This window comes from Astatotilapia calliptera, chromosome 7 (genome assembly GCF_900246225.1).
Source record: "Astatotilapia calliptera chromosome 7, fAstCal1.2, whole genome shotgun sequence".
In the NCBI taxonomy this organism is placed as follows: Eukaryota; Metazoa; Chordata; class Actinopteri; order Cichliformes; family Cichlidae; genus Astatotilapia; species Astatotilapia calliptera.
In genome coordinates, this window is record NC_039308.1 from 58,722,516 (window position 1) to 58,739,087 (window position 16,572).

The following is a 16,572-nucleotide window of genomic DNA, read 5'->3' on the forward strand; positions in this document are numbered from 1 at the left end:
TTTAGGAACTCTGAGAAAGAAGGATCGTACTCACGTAAACACTGAGGTATAACTATTATTTTTTTATAGTGACCTGATATGGGATAATAGTTTAAATAGTCTAGTCACCTTTTTTAACATATATATATATCACTCTTTTTTTGAAAGTTATTAGAAGCATAAATTTGTGACAGTCTTAGAGACTGAACGTTAGTATAAGAACAAGAACAGTAAGAAAGAGGGATGGATACAATTAAGGAAATTTTAGCTATCATTGTGCAAGCAAGGAAAAACTGATAGGAGAAACTAAACTACTGAGTTACTACAGTGGTGTCTTTTTCATGCACGTTAACATGTCTGAAGGTGTAGCACACGTTTTCCATCTCCTGCATGTTTTTGAAACTTTTTTATTGGGTGAGATTTGGAGTAAAAGAGTGTAATGAAAGACCGGTAGCTAAGCAGCACTCGGGCTGGAAAAATGTTCAGACTACGGGGAGCCGACAGATATGAGATGAGCTCCATGCGCACTTACACAGTCGTCCTGCCCTCCTGGGCGCACAGTCAGTTCTAGACCAATCAGATCAGAGCAGCAGGGCGGAGCATGCAAGGTGAGCAGAGAGAGAGCAATGGGAGAGAATGTTAGCATCACTCAATGAGACGCAGCCTGCCAACCAGACTTATAATCTGCCTCAGCCCGCTCCGCTGTCTTTGCTGTGCGTCATCTACATGTATAGGTGTATGTGACTGTGTGAGTGTATGACTGTTCATCAGTAGATGGGCATGAATGCATTTTTGTGCTTGGGTTGCTCTACATGTCAGCATGACAAAGACAGCAGAGTGGGTTTCAGCACCTGAAGGTCTGACCAGTGGGCTACATGAGAGAGAAATGAGCACACTGTTCACATATCAAACACTGCACAAAGAAAAACGAACAAATAAAGAAACACAACAGGACAGCACATGTCTCTTGACTTTTAAAGCTGCTTTTGTACTTCGTTTCACATACATTTATATAAGAAAATAATCTTTTTTTTTAACATGGATTTGTATGTAGAGCACAGTATATAAGCGGTGAATGCACGTGTGTTTTGGTGGAGCATATTCTGTTTTATCATGGTTTAAAATACAAGACAGTCAAGGATCATGGCCATCCTCAACACAAACACTGAAAATCAAAACAAAGTTATGCAACTTTCATTAAAAAAGAAATAAAATAAAAAAACAAAGGAAAGAAAACCAAAAAGCACAACAGAAATGAGAAACACACTTTTGTACGTGACCCAAAGCTCTGATACACAGCACATGAACAAGGTGGAGACAAAATTCAGCAGTGTAGTTTTTGAAGGGGTTTAAATGGGGCACAGAGGGGATGGGGTAAGTGATCGACGAACGTGACAATTAAGAGTGCGGAGATGCTGATGCTCTACGTGAAATGCTACAGCAGGTGAAGAGACACAGAGGCAGAGAGGGAGAGAGAGAGAAATAATGGTGTGCGCAGTCATCTTTTTTACAGCCAAGGGCAATCAACTGTCAGCATGTAGATAGTGGTGATCTCTTCATTTGGATAACATTAGGAAGGTGTGAATCCAGTCTGAACCGGTCTTACTTGATATGTTGTATTTGATATAATTCGAGCTTCATATTTAATTTATGGTCATCCAAAAGTCCAGTGTCTTGTACAAACAGGGATTTAGGACACCAAAGTATTAGGACAGCACATTTCTGTTTCTAATAGCAGTAATGAATTCCTCTGTAAAGACACATTGCTTTAACCCTGAACCATTAAATAATTGCCCGAAAGTCACATTTTTTAAAATTATTTTTAACAAAATCAATATTAATTTGCATATTTTAGTTGTGTAGTTTTGTATCATATTTGCTACATGTGTACGGAGGCCCTGAGAGACCAAACGGAATGCAACTTAAGAAAACACCAGCATTAAGAAAAACGCAAAAGCACACACAACGGAAATAGGAAAAACGAAAATAGGAAAAACGAAAATGGAAATAGGAAAAAGCAGATTTCCAAAAGCACAAGGGAAGTGTTTCTGGGGAGACAATAACCCGGCGGACCAGTTGCAGGAACCAAAATATGCTGAGAATTGTGCTGGGAGACACTTAAAAGAAGTAGAGGATCTATCGGTTTTGTGAGGAAAGAAAAGATGAGAGGTAAGTGTGTTAGCCTAACTATTAGCCCAAAAATCCGTCATCACGATTATATGAATCATGAGATTAAAACACACTTACCTAGCATGTTTTGGTTCCTGCAACTGGTCCGTCGGGCTATTGTCTCCCCAGAAACACTTCCCTTGTGCTTTTGGATCTGTTTTTTCCTATTTCTGTTTTCTTTTTTCCTATTTCCGTTGTCTTTTGTGTGCTTTTGCAGCATTTTTCTTTTTGCTGGTGTTTTCTTAAGTTGCAGTCCGTTTGGCCCCTTAGGGCCACCGTACCTCTGGCCTTTTTTTGAAAACTATTTCTTTTAAATGTATTGCACAATTTATTTTGTTTTTCTGAGGGAAAAAAAACACAGATTGTGTAGAAGTCTCAAAAACTGTATGTATCAAATATGATATACTAGGCATTAAGGGGTTGGAACATCAAACTATACTTGTCTAGAGCAACAGTAAGGATTAAATTCTGTGAATGGACATTAACTTGTAGCTCTATGGTGATTAGTTCTACAAAGACTTTCTCATTGTTCTTTCCCAGTCAGCGCTGTAACTGATTCCACTGACTCGTGGATGGAAACATGAAAATGCGATGCACAAGCTTTGGTGTGTGAAGTTGATCATGTCCTTTCGCTGATGTCACCATGATGAGAAGACTATGAAAAGTATGTTTTGACATCTTGTCAATGTAATATCGTCTGTTCATATCTTTCAGCTCCTCTTAGCAGCAGTGAAGTATGGTGGAAGCAACTTCTTCCATTCCCAATATTCACATAGAGAGAATATGATACAAGAAAAAAAAATCAGAGAAGCTGAAAGAAGGCTGTGAAAGAAAATCCAACTCAACTGCATCTAAAAAAGTGATCACAAACCACAGAGCTCTTTGTAAGGCTGAGACAGATCCACGACTCCATGACAATGCATTTAACATCCCGTCCTGTCAATTGTATTAAATGAGTAGCACTTCAGTGGGCAGCCAATAAAAGATACCATCTGTCCTTCTAACCTCAGATGTTAACTACCAGCCTGTCAAGCCACAAAAATACAACCAGTCTGAAGCCGGTTGCTTTATACTGGAGGAAATCAAAAGAGAAGATCCCACCACTTATGACAACATGACTCTTGAAGACTTTTGACGGGGTCAGACTTTGTCTGGTAATCTCGGCATTAACAGCCTTGTTAATGCTGAGATTGTGAGTGGATGGATTTCAACATGGCACACACCATTATAGTTCAGACAGGTTCAAATACTTGTTAAAATACATCCTTGAACCTTTGAGGTTATCACTGATGATAAAGTCTCTTGTCTTATCAATTATTATCAGCGATGACCGCAAAGAGCAGTGTATATGAGGATGTATTATGCACTATTTGAACAAAGGCTTTGGGAAACACTGGAAGGGGAGCTACTAGCAGGGTCATAGGTTAGAACCCAGAAGTGAGACTGTGCAAGAGATGAGGAGAAGCTTTCAGGAAGTACGTGCCTCCAAGCCCCGTTACCTTGTTTGCACCAACGGATAATCTACTACACACACTCACACACATATACACACACACACACACCACTAGCTTATCAACTGCTACCGTCTACTCTTACCAACACAGAACACTTAACAGGAAGCAAAGGAGTACAGCTGTAACTATGGAAACAAGGAGCCATCAACTGTAGTACTACTGTACTGTATCTCTAAAAACAATCATTTCTTGAAAAACATTGTGGTGTAGTAATACTTCAATTGTCTTTTTTAATGATTCTTGAGGGACTGTACAAGTGTCAGTGAGGGAATCAGCTGATGCAAACAAGGTAACAAATAACAGTACAAAGAATATTAATGAAAAAAAAGATGTATATAAGTACTGTTCTCCTTCAATGGGCTGATAGACTCGTTATGTAAAATATATTTTAAAAAAAGCTTTGGTTTACCCTAGAGTCTATAACCTTAAGGTTTACTCTCTTCGGTGTCCTCACATCTGCAGAAATATAAAGGATTTCATTGTACTTTCAGGTAAGGTGTGAAAAAAGAAACCCACAGATATCAGACAAAAACACCAGTGTGCTTCAGTTAACCCTGAGACAGCTGCTGCTATGTGAGAAGTCTTCTTCTTACGGATGTTAAAGACCAAAACATGACCTGCTAATGTTATAGGATATATTAACTATGCTGTTCCACTAATATTGTCAGGGAAACTAGCACCAACAATGGTAGTGACCTCTGATATCATTACTATTTACCATCACAACAACTAAAACATAAATGTACTAGCTTATAAAAAGAATGCACAATGGAAGATAACAACAGACACTGGTGCAAATAAAGTGATATAATAAAAATGCTGATAAACTAGAGAAAATAATTAACTCAGTGTCAAGAAGTAATTTAAATAAATCAAAAACACACAATGCTTGATTTTTTTTTACTCTACCACTACATAAAGAAAGGATAAGAATGAAACTTAAAAGGATTTGTTTTTTTTTAATTAAAACCCTTTGTTCTCTTACTTTATAAGATCATGTCTTACCTGGCACCTGCCACAGGTGACTTCCTTCCTGGATCAAGTGATGCTCCCAGAGGTTCCTCTCCTAGTGATCTGGTGTCTTTATTTAGCTGCTGTAGTCGTGAACTGAGCTCTCCCATAACAGATGGTTTTGCTCCCTCATCTGCACCCAGCCCCAGTCCCAGCCCACCAAGATTTCCCAAACTCCCAATACCTAGCCCCACTCCTGGGCCACGGGGCTCCACTGGGTCTCCCCATAGCTTGGACCTCCTCTGGAAGAGGTAGCGTGGCTTGGTGGGGGCTAGACCAGTAACTGAGGCTGAACCACCTGGGGGGAGTCCAGCTCCTCCAGCTGCAGCAGCAGCCAGGGCAGCAGCCTGCTGCTGTGATAGCAGCTCGCTGTCAGAGCTCTGCTTCAGCAGAGGGTCCCTGAAAGTGACGGGGCCTTTACTGCCTCCTATCTGGGATTTTAGTCGGGGCTTAGGAGGCACTGGCGGCTTGTCGAGCACAAATGTCTGCCCGTCGGCATAGGAGGTGTGCGTGGTGTGTGTGTCGGCAGGCTCGCCGCTTTCTGAGGACAATGTGGACATGCTGGAAACCGTGGAGACGGTGCTGGTGGTCTCGAGATGGTGGTCTCGCTCTCTCTCGCTGGAACTGCGCGTGTCAGCTTCCTCCACGCCTGAGTCAGCCGCAGAGCCAGACTCACCCACCGGTGGGGGCTCCAGAGGGTCAGAGGGCTTCCCTGAGACAGCTGCTGCACTGGGTGGAGGCAGGGGTTGAGCAGGCTGAGTGGGGGTCACAGCTGGCGTTGCTAGGGTTGAGGGCGTTTGTGGCGTTGGTGTTGCAGGGGTGGCGGGAGACACAGCAGGCTTAGCTGGAGACACTGGCGCCCCTTGTGCCTGTGCCAGTAGCCCATTAGCAAACTCATCTGGTGGCGGAACAACTCCAATCTTACGTAGCTCCTCTCGTGTTTCCTCATCGCTGGAGGATAACATGGCAGGGGGAAGGGTTACTGTGTACGGATCCACATCCTCCTCTGAGCTTCCCTGAGCCAGACCCTTCTCTTGGACTGGACTGGCAGAACTCTGAGCTTGGAGCTGGGTCTGGGGCTGGGCGACACTGGGACTGGGGGATTTAGCGCGTGGACTTGGTGATTTGCTGGGCTCCATGGAGGCTGGGGCAGGTGTCTGCTCTTGTTCTGAATCCACTCCAACAGCCTGCCCATTACTGGTGGCATGGACCATGATTAGCCCTGCTGTCTTCTGCTGTGATGTATCCATAATACTGATCAACATACTCTTTTTATCCTCTAACCTCTTCTCTTCCTTCCTTTCCTCTATCCTGGCCTCCATCTCCTGCCGGAATGATACAGGTGACGAAGATGCAGCCCACTGTGGCTTGGTGGGCTGCGGGGATAAAATTGATGCTGCGGAGGATCCAACCCCGAAACCCGCTACCTTGGCGCTTTTAGGTGAAAAAGGGGGAGATGTAGCTGCCCCTTCCCCATGTGGAGACTCTTTGGTCTGAGTGTCAATGAATATTACACCCTGGCCTAATTGCTCTTGTTTAGTCCGAGGCTCTGGGCTGCTAGTAGGGGACTGGCTCTGGGAGGTCAGTGCCCTCTCCCTTGCGGCCAGCGCAAGAGCCAGTGGTGAATTGGGGTCCAGAGGCTTTCCTGTAAGTGGATGGATAAAGGTGGTCCCACTAGGTGAGGGGCTCAGAGCCAAGGCAGGGGGAGGCAGCTGTCCCAGCTCTCGTGTCAGCATCCGTTCATCGATGGAGTGAGACTGAGTCAGAGAGGGGGAATCAGAGCTGGTGGTAGATGCCCCCTCCATGGTCCCAACAGAAAGGAAGACAGTGGATTTCCTCCGTTCTTCTAGGCGACGCTCACGATCCTTTACAGCTCCAGCAATTGCAGCGGCAAAGGGGCCCTTGCCCTGAAACATCATCTCTCCTTGAACACGCATACGCTCTCGCTCAGCCATCAGCTGCTGCTGGTAGTAGTCTGCACGGCTGGTGTGTGTGTGCCCGTAGGTAAGTGGGTGTCGTCCTGAGGGTGAGCTCTCTCGCGAGTGGGCAGCAGCTAAGGCCAAACTAGCTTTTTCTTGTGCATCTTCCACCTGCAGTGTAGAGACCAAAAAAATCAGGTTCCTTCTTTTTTTTTTACATTCAAATGAAAGCAACAAAATCAGATAGCATCAATAACATTCCACCTACCTGTAGCTGTTTCACCAGAGGACTCTTCTTTCTTTGGGGCTTGGTAGGTGTGTACAGTCCAATGCTAAACTGACCCACGTTTGCGTAAGGGTTGTCAATAACCCGACCTTTCCTTTTGATTCGCTCAGGTGGAGTAGCAGCAGAAGGACGTGGAATTTCTGTAGGTTCAACAGGTAAATGAGAAGAATCCTGCAGAATGATCATGGAGCGTGCTTTCTTCTGTCTCTCAATGTGTGTGGCCTGCCGCTGAGCGGCCTCGTAAGGCAGGTCCAAGGAGGACGGCTTGAAGCTCGAACGTCCTGCAGGCTCATGGCCCTGACTCTGTGTTCTCGATGGAGGTGGAGGGGGGCAGAAAGCTGGGGGAGGACCAGTGTCTAGATAGTAAGGAGGAGGAGGAGGTGCCGTTTGTGGAGGGGGAGGGATAGGGTGGGGTTGTGAGTGGTCTCGGAGGCTGTCTGTCATAGAGGAACTGCGGGGAAATCGGTGCTCGCCTACAAGAGCAGACAGCCGATCCTCCTCAGTGGCACCTGATGACGGTAAAGAGAGCAAAGAGCACAGATCATCTGGTGATAAACAAGCTCTTGAAAAAGTGCCAAGCTGGTCCACATAAAAAAATGTACTGCATCCATCTGTAAATTTGTTTACTTACATAGATAATATGTATCAGGTGTCAAAAAACACGATTATTAAAATAGTTTAATAAAACATACAGTTCTATTTTTGACTCACATAGGATTCATTTAATGAGTATACTTACAAAAAGCATAATGTTTAATAATAAAGTTGCGTATTAATAATATATATGTTAAGCTACTTTGAAACAAGCTCTGTGCTACTTGAACAACTGCTTTCTAAATCTGTTCCAGTATCCAGTATTCATATTTACAAATTTTCAACAGTCAATGCCAAGTAATTATATATCCCACACTGTCAACTGACAACATTTGTTAATCAGTCAAGTTTTGACATGGCACATTACGACTTAACAACGAGCTTCAGTCTCAGTATTGCCTAGTCGTTCTCCTGAAACAAATTATGAAAACACAATGAAGCTTCCTCAAATTCTAGTCTCTACTTTAGGTACAATTACACTATCATTCACCTTATTTGAATATGTACAGGATGGGTGATTGCTTTACCAAAAGATTTGGTCCTGGACATGCCCTTTGGTAGTTGTATGTGACCTCTCTCAATCCCTGGATGGAGACCTCCATGTAGAGTCATCCCTTGTCTCTCAAACAGTGACTGCATGAAAAAAAAAACAAGAAAAGTATCTTAAAATCTTGAAAGCACACCATGACTCCTATAGGTTAATTCAAAGAATATGCATAAATGTGCGCAGCAGTGCATGTCGTGTTGGCCAGGTATTTTTGTATGTGCGCTGAGTTTGTATGTATGCCAGCAGAGCAGCATATGCTGTCTGCCAATGTGCTGTGTGTAGGTGCACTCACACTGATCTCTGCTGGGGTTATTCTCCTGCTGGTGGGCCGTTGTTTGACAGTGGCTGCTCTGTAATCTGCCTCAGAGGGCTGAGAACGCAACATAGACTCCTGTGATGCCAACATCTCATCTAGTCTTTCTGTTAAGAAGAAAATTGGCCAGAACTAAATACTGAGACATAAAAACGCTGTGGCATCTATTCCAAATGTTGATATCGCCATAAAGAATACAAAGGCACCTCTAAGATGTAGCTATATGTGTGGGGTCATGCTCTGTGGTACTGTACAAAATCACTACCCTGTCTCAATAAAATACAGGAAAAAGAAAAAAAAGAACGAAAGAAAGAAGCGATAAGTGACAGAAAAGTGTAGACTGTCCACATGGCTCGTGTGTTCTTCTGCTCTGCTCATCTGCTCTAATAAGCGGTTCTCAAATTGACACATCATTGATAAATCATCTTTGTGACGTCCAAAGAGATGTCAATTTCTTGTCTCAGACTCACCTCCTCTTCTCCTCCGAGCAGAAGCTTGGTGGGAAAAAGATAGCGTCAGCAGAGGAGGGAAAATGACAAGAACAAGCCAACAGAAGTGACTATTCTAAAAGTTAGGAGACACACCAAGTTTTAATGACAAAGCCAAAGCAGAAATATGACAGAAAAGGAGGGAAAAAAAAGAGTGTCGAGTTTGCATACCACTTATTTGGCACTCACCTAGTTCCTCCAGCTCAGCGGTCATGGACTTAGAGCGCAGTGTCAGGGTGGTGCTGGGAGCTCTCTTGGGTGGTGGCGGCGCTGTGGAGAAAAGGCATGGAGTTGAGGATGAACTTGAGGGGGATGAAAATCCTTTGGCTTTGCGGCTCAGTGCCCTCCTGGCATCCCCGAGACGGCCAGCCCATCCTGTCCTCACTGATTTGATTTGGTCAAATTCGGTTGAACTGGATGCTTCACACTTAGTCAGGACCTTGTTCACGCTACGGTTGGAGCCCAGCTTCTTCATATTTTGCTATCTGTTTGTCAGATGACTTATAAATGTATCAGTCTGTCTTCAAGACTTTTAGTTTTTTAGTCTCTGTGCTGCAAGAATTCCTCTCTGTTGAGGAGCCCATTGGGTGGAAATGTACAGGTCAGTCCTCCCAGTAAACAAAGAACAATAGAGTTTGTCCGCCACAATAGGCAGAAAAAGTAAGAAATGTGTGGAAAGGAGAGGGAGAAAGTCGTCCATCTTACTTTTAATATGCTGCCTGCCTAGAATTTAGCAGATGTGTATCAGACAGAGGCACACATTAATGAACCAGCTTATACAAACATGCATATCCTCCCCCAGAGAAAATTCCTTGAGGGTGCACATAATGACATGTGGGCTGACAGATGAAGAGATGATAGTAAATTCAACAGCTAAGGAAAACGATGCACTGCAGACTTTATATCCCACAGCTTGTGGGAGCCTCCCAATCCTACTATACACACAGGGCAATCGTCCCAGTCAAAGCAGTAAATCATATCTACCAAATCTTAGCTTCAAAAACAAACTATAGAGTTATGGGACTAAAAATAGGTTAGACTAAGCACTGAAATGAACGTAATGTAAAAAACAACGCAGCAACTGATTTTAAAATCATGTTAAACCTGCAGTAACAACACCAATGCCATGCAGTCTGACAGTGAAACCACATATAGCTGCATTCTCTACATGCTATAACCAAGTTTCCCAACAATACCACACGACAGAACTAGATGAGCTCACGCTATCTGAGATAGACCAGCCAACACTCCACTCAATGCACCACTGTAGCGCGATAGATCTCCAAATCCCACAGTTGCCTCAATGCCTTACTAGAGCATAACTATCATTGCTGCCGCCAGCAGCCGCAGATCTAGTGTACATACGCCATCCTGGGTACTGTCCTTATCAAACATCTTCATTTCCTCACAAGCCTGCACATTCTGGTACAGGAGCAGGGAGCAGAGGAGATGGAGGAGGAAGGCGAAAGAGAGAGGAACAGAGACAGACTCAGAGGGAGAGAGAGTTGCTTTTGCTGTAATGTAATGCTTAATTCAAACATGCAGTGTAGTCACCATGGCAACGGTGGCAGTAGTGAGGCCACGCATGGTGCAGAGAATGTGTGTTCGCTCGCGGGTCCGTGTGTGTCTGCATGTTTCTGTGCGTTTGTGTAAAGGTGCAGCACACCAAGTCCCACTGGAGGATATGAGCAGCAGGAGGGGGTGTTCAATATTGATTAGGGTGCAAAAAAAAGGCATTTAAGAGAAGTTTGAAAAAGGAATGAAGAATTTCATTCCCACCCATGAAACGCCAGATACACCCCATCTACTCTATAGCTGTTTGCACTGTCTGTCTCATCATTTCAATCTGTCTCCACATTTTTTCTTCAGTTGACAATAAAGGAATCTTACCAGTGATTATCTTTACTGTCTACTTTCTCTTTCACCTACTAAATATCTGGCCTTAGAAGCTTTGACATAAGCAGAGGTAAGAAAGCTTTAACGTTGGCTACAGTAAAGCAGCTTTGGAAAAATTGGTGTGCAAGCCCCTCTGCAACCCACATTAATCCCAAATCCTTGCAGTCATGCGGTCTCACTTAACAATTTCATTAATTAAATATTTATAAAATATTAACAAAGTGCCAAACGCATGATGGGGATGCCAAAAACAAAAACAACCCCAAAACAAAGCAAATAATAACAAGTTACATTAAAAAAAATTAACACCATCTCGGGAAAATCCTTTTCACTTGAGTCTAAGAGTAAAATTAAATGATCAATATTATATTTACATTTGTGCACCAGCAAATTAGCCTAGCTTAGCATAGTTAGTGCTATCAGCAAAAGCCCGAGTGTAGCCCAAGTATAAAACCTTTTCATACCTGTCTGACTTTCTTGTTCACTCAGCTCTTTTCACTCACCATGTGTTTATGCACCACTAATTTATTCAGACATTTAAAGCAGAATTAGTAATTATTCAACTCTGGCTCTCTCCTATAGTGTGTTTTTTATCCTCTCTCCCTCTGCTCTGTTCTCTTCCCCCTAAGCTTCCAACACAATCATCCTGGTTCTGCCTGAGTTTTCTTCTTGTTAAAAGGGAGTTTTTTCTTCCCACTGTTGCCCAGTGCTTGTTCACAGCAGGTAGTCTAACTGTTGGGGTTTTCTCTCTAATACTGTTGTGTTTTTATCCTACAATACAAAGTGTTGTTTTGAATGGGCACTATATAAATAAAACTGAATTGAAATTGTAGGTGTAAATGGCACTGCCCCAGTATTTTCTTCAGAGTCAAAGAGGATGCTCACAAAACCTACAAAAAAAGAAAAACTGCTATTTTTACATTTCAGTTTTTGCATGGATTGTGTTTTTGTCATCGGCATGTTAAATAGTGAGATTTTAGAGGCAGACTTTATCTTTGTGTTGAATTACGTGCAAAGACTGTAGCCTCTCATTAGAGACAAGAATAAGAGAGGTAGTGTCTTTTTTAATCAACTGACACCAGGAAGTACAAAAGATTTCCAAAACCTTCAACTTTTACTTTAATTAAATTACGATTGGTGTAGTCAATTGGCAAAATGGCACCATGATGGGAAGTTGAAAGGTTAAAGAAAAAGCTAATAAGTGGACCTTTCTGGGGTCAAAACATGCTAATTTGACTTCTACATGAATGAATGATACTAAGAGACTGGGTTTATTTAAAAGCGACAAGCATGAGAAATGATATTAAGGCAAGAAAGACAGAAAGAGGAAGAAAGAGAGATTAAGAAACCATTAAGCCCTGAGTAGCAGAATTAAGTTGATACAGTACTGTCCTAGTGAAACTAGGTCAAACTCATTTATCACTGTCTGTATCTCAAAAATCACAAAGGACGTGCACACACCACTCTACCATGCATAAAAGCACACACACAGACGGACACGCTGCAGTGTACACAATTCTGAGGTCATTGTGCCAGGACTGTGTGGGAGCTGAGTAATCTGAGCTGTGGTTGACATGGAAACTACATGAATTTACAGCAGGGAAACGTGGTAGAAATTACCCAGACAATACACACGTATCTCCCTCTGTACACAAAAATCAACTTATATGTCTCCATTACCTGATAAAATTAATTTACAAATAACAAACATCGCAACAGGAGCTTCACGTACCACATAAAATATCTCGAAGGGCAATCTAATGTAATCAAGCCATGTAGAATATGTTGTAAATTTATGAATAAGCTTAAAAATCCGTCCATTGTTGCATTAATGGTCTAGATATATCTGAGCCAACGTGTGAATACATTTTGCATATTCAGTGTAGAAAGCTACAACTCCCCCACGCTCTCAACTCTTGATCCCAAAACAATAAGAGCAAAATTTTTTAGTTGTCCACTTTATTCTCCAACTGAAAGGAACAGATGAAAGCGTTTGTCCTTGATACATACCCAAGACTTAACAGAATTGTTTCAAGTGACCAAAACAGTTCCTGAGAATGCGTAAGGTCATGTTTTCTCACACATTCCAGCACAACTGATTAATTTACTAGTAATGTTTATAAAATGCCTACTACTGTGTTATGATTTTGCTGAGTACAAATAAGTATGTACCTTTCTTGCGAACAACTTCCTCAGTCTCTGGTTTGCGAGTGACTGAAACCACCTTCATCAGCAGTCTGTTGCCCCCTTGGCGGATCAAGGATACCACCTGCTTATGACCCACCTTCACAACATTCACCCCATTTACCTGAGAGAAAATGCACCAACAAAGACAGAACAGGAAGCAAGAAACATACAACTTAGTTCCTGTTTTATTTAAATTTTTTGCTTTTATGCTGATAAAAGCATAGTTAAAGCACTATATTCAGTTACAGAGGGAAATTTACACGATTAAACCATACATTTACTTTGCATTTTCATCTGGATCTATGGACATTTACACTTCTTTCAGGAGTGAAATGTATACAAATCAAGATGAATAATGAGGCAATTTTTATCACCTCAATGAGGAAGTCCCCTGTCCTTAGACCGGCCCTCCAGGCCACTCCTTCCACGTCAACAGACTCCAGATACTGAAGGGCAGGGAACGCCGGGGTGGGAGTGAACTCCTCAATGGGCGTCTCAGCTGGGAAGAAATAGTTTTTAAAAAGTTTTAAACCCACGTCGTCAAATAAAGAAGTATTTATAGCTTCCTTTTGCTTCACTGGAAAGTTAGAACAGATCATGTATCACATGCTCCAAATGCTCCTTTATTTTCCTCTCAAGCAATAATCGCAACAATAATTAAAATTTCTCTTAACCAATTTATTTAATGAACACATTAGCACTGAGTTTATTTCTGCTGCATCTAAACAGTGTTACTGAAGCTTATAGTTCCATACAAACATAATTATTATAGCATGACTAAAAAGCAGACATGCAATACTTAAGAATATTTCGTAAAGTGAGCGGGCTTTCATGTACTCCATTTAATGTTGGAGTGAATCCAGCTAAATCACTGACATATGAGAGCTCTCAGAGGACCACTAAGTGAACTGCAGTGTGTGTGTTTAAGGGTAGTGAGGAGTAAAAGACCGACTGAAAGAGAGAGACGGGCGAGCCAAGACCCACGGTGGTGAGTGATGGAGCAGTAAAGCACACTAAGACTCCCGGCAAGGTGTCTGAAAGGGGTTACCATGGTAACCATGCCGAGCAGGGAGGGAGCTGGCACGTGCGTGAGTAAAACGAATTTGCGGTGATGGAGATGAGTAGAGAGCCGATTTCGGTTAAAGTGCAGAAGGTATGATAATATTTTGAGAGGATAATGAACAGGAAGGATGTGAAGGAGGTGGAGGAGAGCGAAGAGGAACAAAAACAAGAAGAGACAAAGAGGAGAGAGGAGGAGAGAGAGAGTGTAGAGTGTTTCTCTACTAAAACTCAACGCCATGTGCAGGGAACAGATGGGACAGCTAGATGACAGCTCAGCCAAGGATGACACCACCAAAGGGGCCACATGCATTCGCACAAACACATACCCAGAAACCTGAGTGCAACTGAGTACACAAACTGAGTGTTGACCAAAGCTGGTTGTGTTGTTGACTCACACGGTAACAATACTGACTGAGCCGTAGTCAGTGACTCAGATCAACAAGCTACTTCTCAGACCAAAACACTCGCACACCTTGAAAACCTTGTGAATGGCACTGGCGTGTATCTGTATGTGCATCGCTCACCTTTGGCTCCCCGCAGGACAAAGCCAAACCCCTCATTTTCTTTCTTCTGTAAAACAGCATTCTTCTCCTCTATGATATAGTCACTGTGAAGAGAGGAGCAGGGGGATAGCAGGTATGAATCCAACATCCTCCTCACACGGACACAAAGAGAGAGGGGCGAGAGAAAGGGCAGGGGAGTAAAGCGGGTCGGTCGGTGGGAGTTGAGAAGAGGGAGGAGGTGGAGGTGAGGCGCGCACACACAAACACACACACACACATATGCGCACACAAAACCGCACGCGCACACACGTGTACATGTACTTCCTCTCTCAATCAAGTTAAAAGCCAAGCAAGACACCACAGCTCAGGTTTCCCAGGTGCCGCACTAGCATTTTAAGAAAGAAAGCAAGACACACACACACAAACACACTCACAAGTAGAAAGACAGAACATGAAAAAGTGCGCTAGAGAATGAGCAGGTGAGAGAAAGTCCTCATGATTGAAGTATCTATGGGATAAAACCTAAGAGTGAATCAATCTTCTAGCTGATCCTTCAGATGAGACTGCAGCTGTGGAGTGTGTTGAGGGACTTTGTGAAAGAAACTGACAGAGCTGGCTCAGATGTAATACTGTGGCTTGACTAATGGCAGTGGAAACAGTAAGTGAGCAGTTCATAACTGTCTGATTTTTCTGAGAGTTCAGTGGTGAAGGCAGGTAGGCGGTGTTAAGCTGAGGTGCTCATGCATATGTTTTTAAAGCCTGTGAGCAGAAAGTAGAGTTAGTAAAGCAGCAAAGCAAATATCTGCAGTATGGATTGTTGTGTGAGGATTAAATCAAAATTTCTGATGCCCAAAGATGTGAAATGAAGGAAGGGAGTTAACTAAAAGATATTTTAATCATGCCTTATGATAAACGGTAACATAAAATTTTTAATAGAAAGGAAAATTGAAGAAAGGTGGCCTGAATAATGCAATATTCCTTAACTCAAATCTAATAAATCTAATAAATGTTCCATTCTTTTAACAGCACAGACTGAGGGGGACTGCTCACACTTTACACCCTGAACGCCTTTACAAAATCTATTAGCTTTACAGAATTTTGAAAGTTTCAGCAGTATCATTCATCTTTCCTGACAGAAGATGCAGATCTAGAAAGGGCTGTGGTTCAGGTTGCAACTCAGTGGGTGGCTGCAGAGTCATTAGCTTAGTTACACTCCACTTTCTCAGACTTACCCAGAGCTCCTGCTGCTGGAGCCAGGAGAACCATAACAAACCTTTCTGCAGGAAGGAGGTCAAAGATTTGGTTTCATAAAGAGATATGAAACCACTTATGCACTAATTATTATGCACAGGAAAATGAGTTGGTTAAGCACCACTAAGATACTTTGCTTCAGTCCAAACCCTTTTATCTGGTATGCTTCCATCTCTGCTCTATGACACGAAATACTGCATTAATGCAATGTGCTCGCTGTCCTTGTTCAGAACATCTACCCGCCTACATAACTCGATAAAGAAAAAATACTCACTTTTCACATATCAACGGTAAATGTTTCCTCAAAATAGACCTGTCCTTTGACATTTGCAATTCTAATATTCTGCAGACAATAGCTCGGATGAAGAAACTCAAGTATAACTCAAGTGTGTGTCCTTCGTGTGCAACTGGTACTTTACTGACTTCAAGGAACTTTAATTTGTACTTCAGAGCCTCTGAACAGAAACAGAACTATGTTTAGTTATAGTTAGCACCCATTCTAAAACAAAAACGTATATGCAGACTATCACAGGTTCACAGCTTTAGTAATGGTAACTCAAAAAGTCTGTGGCTGTGGAAACAGAAGCAACACTTACTTTGACTAAAACCTAGATTGCAAGGAGATGACATTTTATGAAAGGCAAAGGAAGCAGGTCGAAACAATGCTCGTGCAGACCAGCTCTGTGTCTCTAACCGATAAACTGTGGCATTAGAGTGAGAATTTGCATGACAACAAAATGCTCAGCTAGTACATCTAATTTGGAAGAGAGGGATCACTCACACTCTGTACATAATAAATGTCATCTCGAGATTTGGACAGGATAACAAAACTTAAAAAAGAATAAAAGATTAG

General features: G+C 42.5%; 1 protein-coding gene across 9 annotated transcripts in view; it reads right to left on the reverse strand.

Moving 5' to 3' along the window:
• The window catches only part of shank3a (SH3 and multiple ankyrin repeat domains 3a), a 165,340-nt gene that overhangs the window by 2,929 nt on the left and 145,839 nt on the right, over window positions 1-16,572 (reverse strand). For 3 of the 9 annotated variants that reach the window (XM_026176171.1, XM_026176169.1, XM_026176167.1), the window contains 9 exons: window positions 14,490-14,572; window positions 13,278-13,402; window positions 12,889-13,024; window positions 9,010-9,090; window positions 8,803-8,826; window positions 8,312-8,439; window positions 8,000-8,105; window positions 6,861-7,387; window positions 4,668-6,763 (listed from right to left, as the gene is read on the reverse strand). In XM_026176171.1, coding sequence (XP_026031956.1) covers window positions 4,668-6,763; window positions 6,861-7,387; window positions 8,000-8,105; window positions 8,312-8,439; window positions 8,803-8,826; window positions 9,010-9,090; window positions 12,889-13,024; window positions 13,278-13,402; window positions 14,490-14,572 — 3,306 coding nt within the window. Of the gene's footprint in view, window positions 1-511; window positions 547-4,071; window positions 4,119-4,667; window positions 6,764-6,860; window positions 7,388-7,999; window positions 8,106-8,311; window positions 8,440-8,802; window positions 8,827-9,009; window positions 9,091-12,888; window positions 13,025-13,277; window positions 13,403-14,489; window positions 14,573-16,572 lie in introns of all 9 variants that reach the window. The other 6 variants (XR_003272963.1, XR_003272964.1, XM_026176173.1 and 3 more) reach the window with 3 other exon arrangements.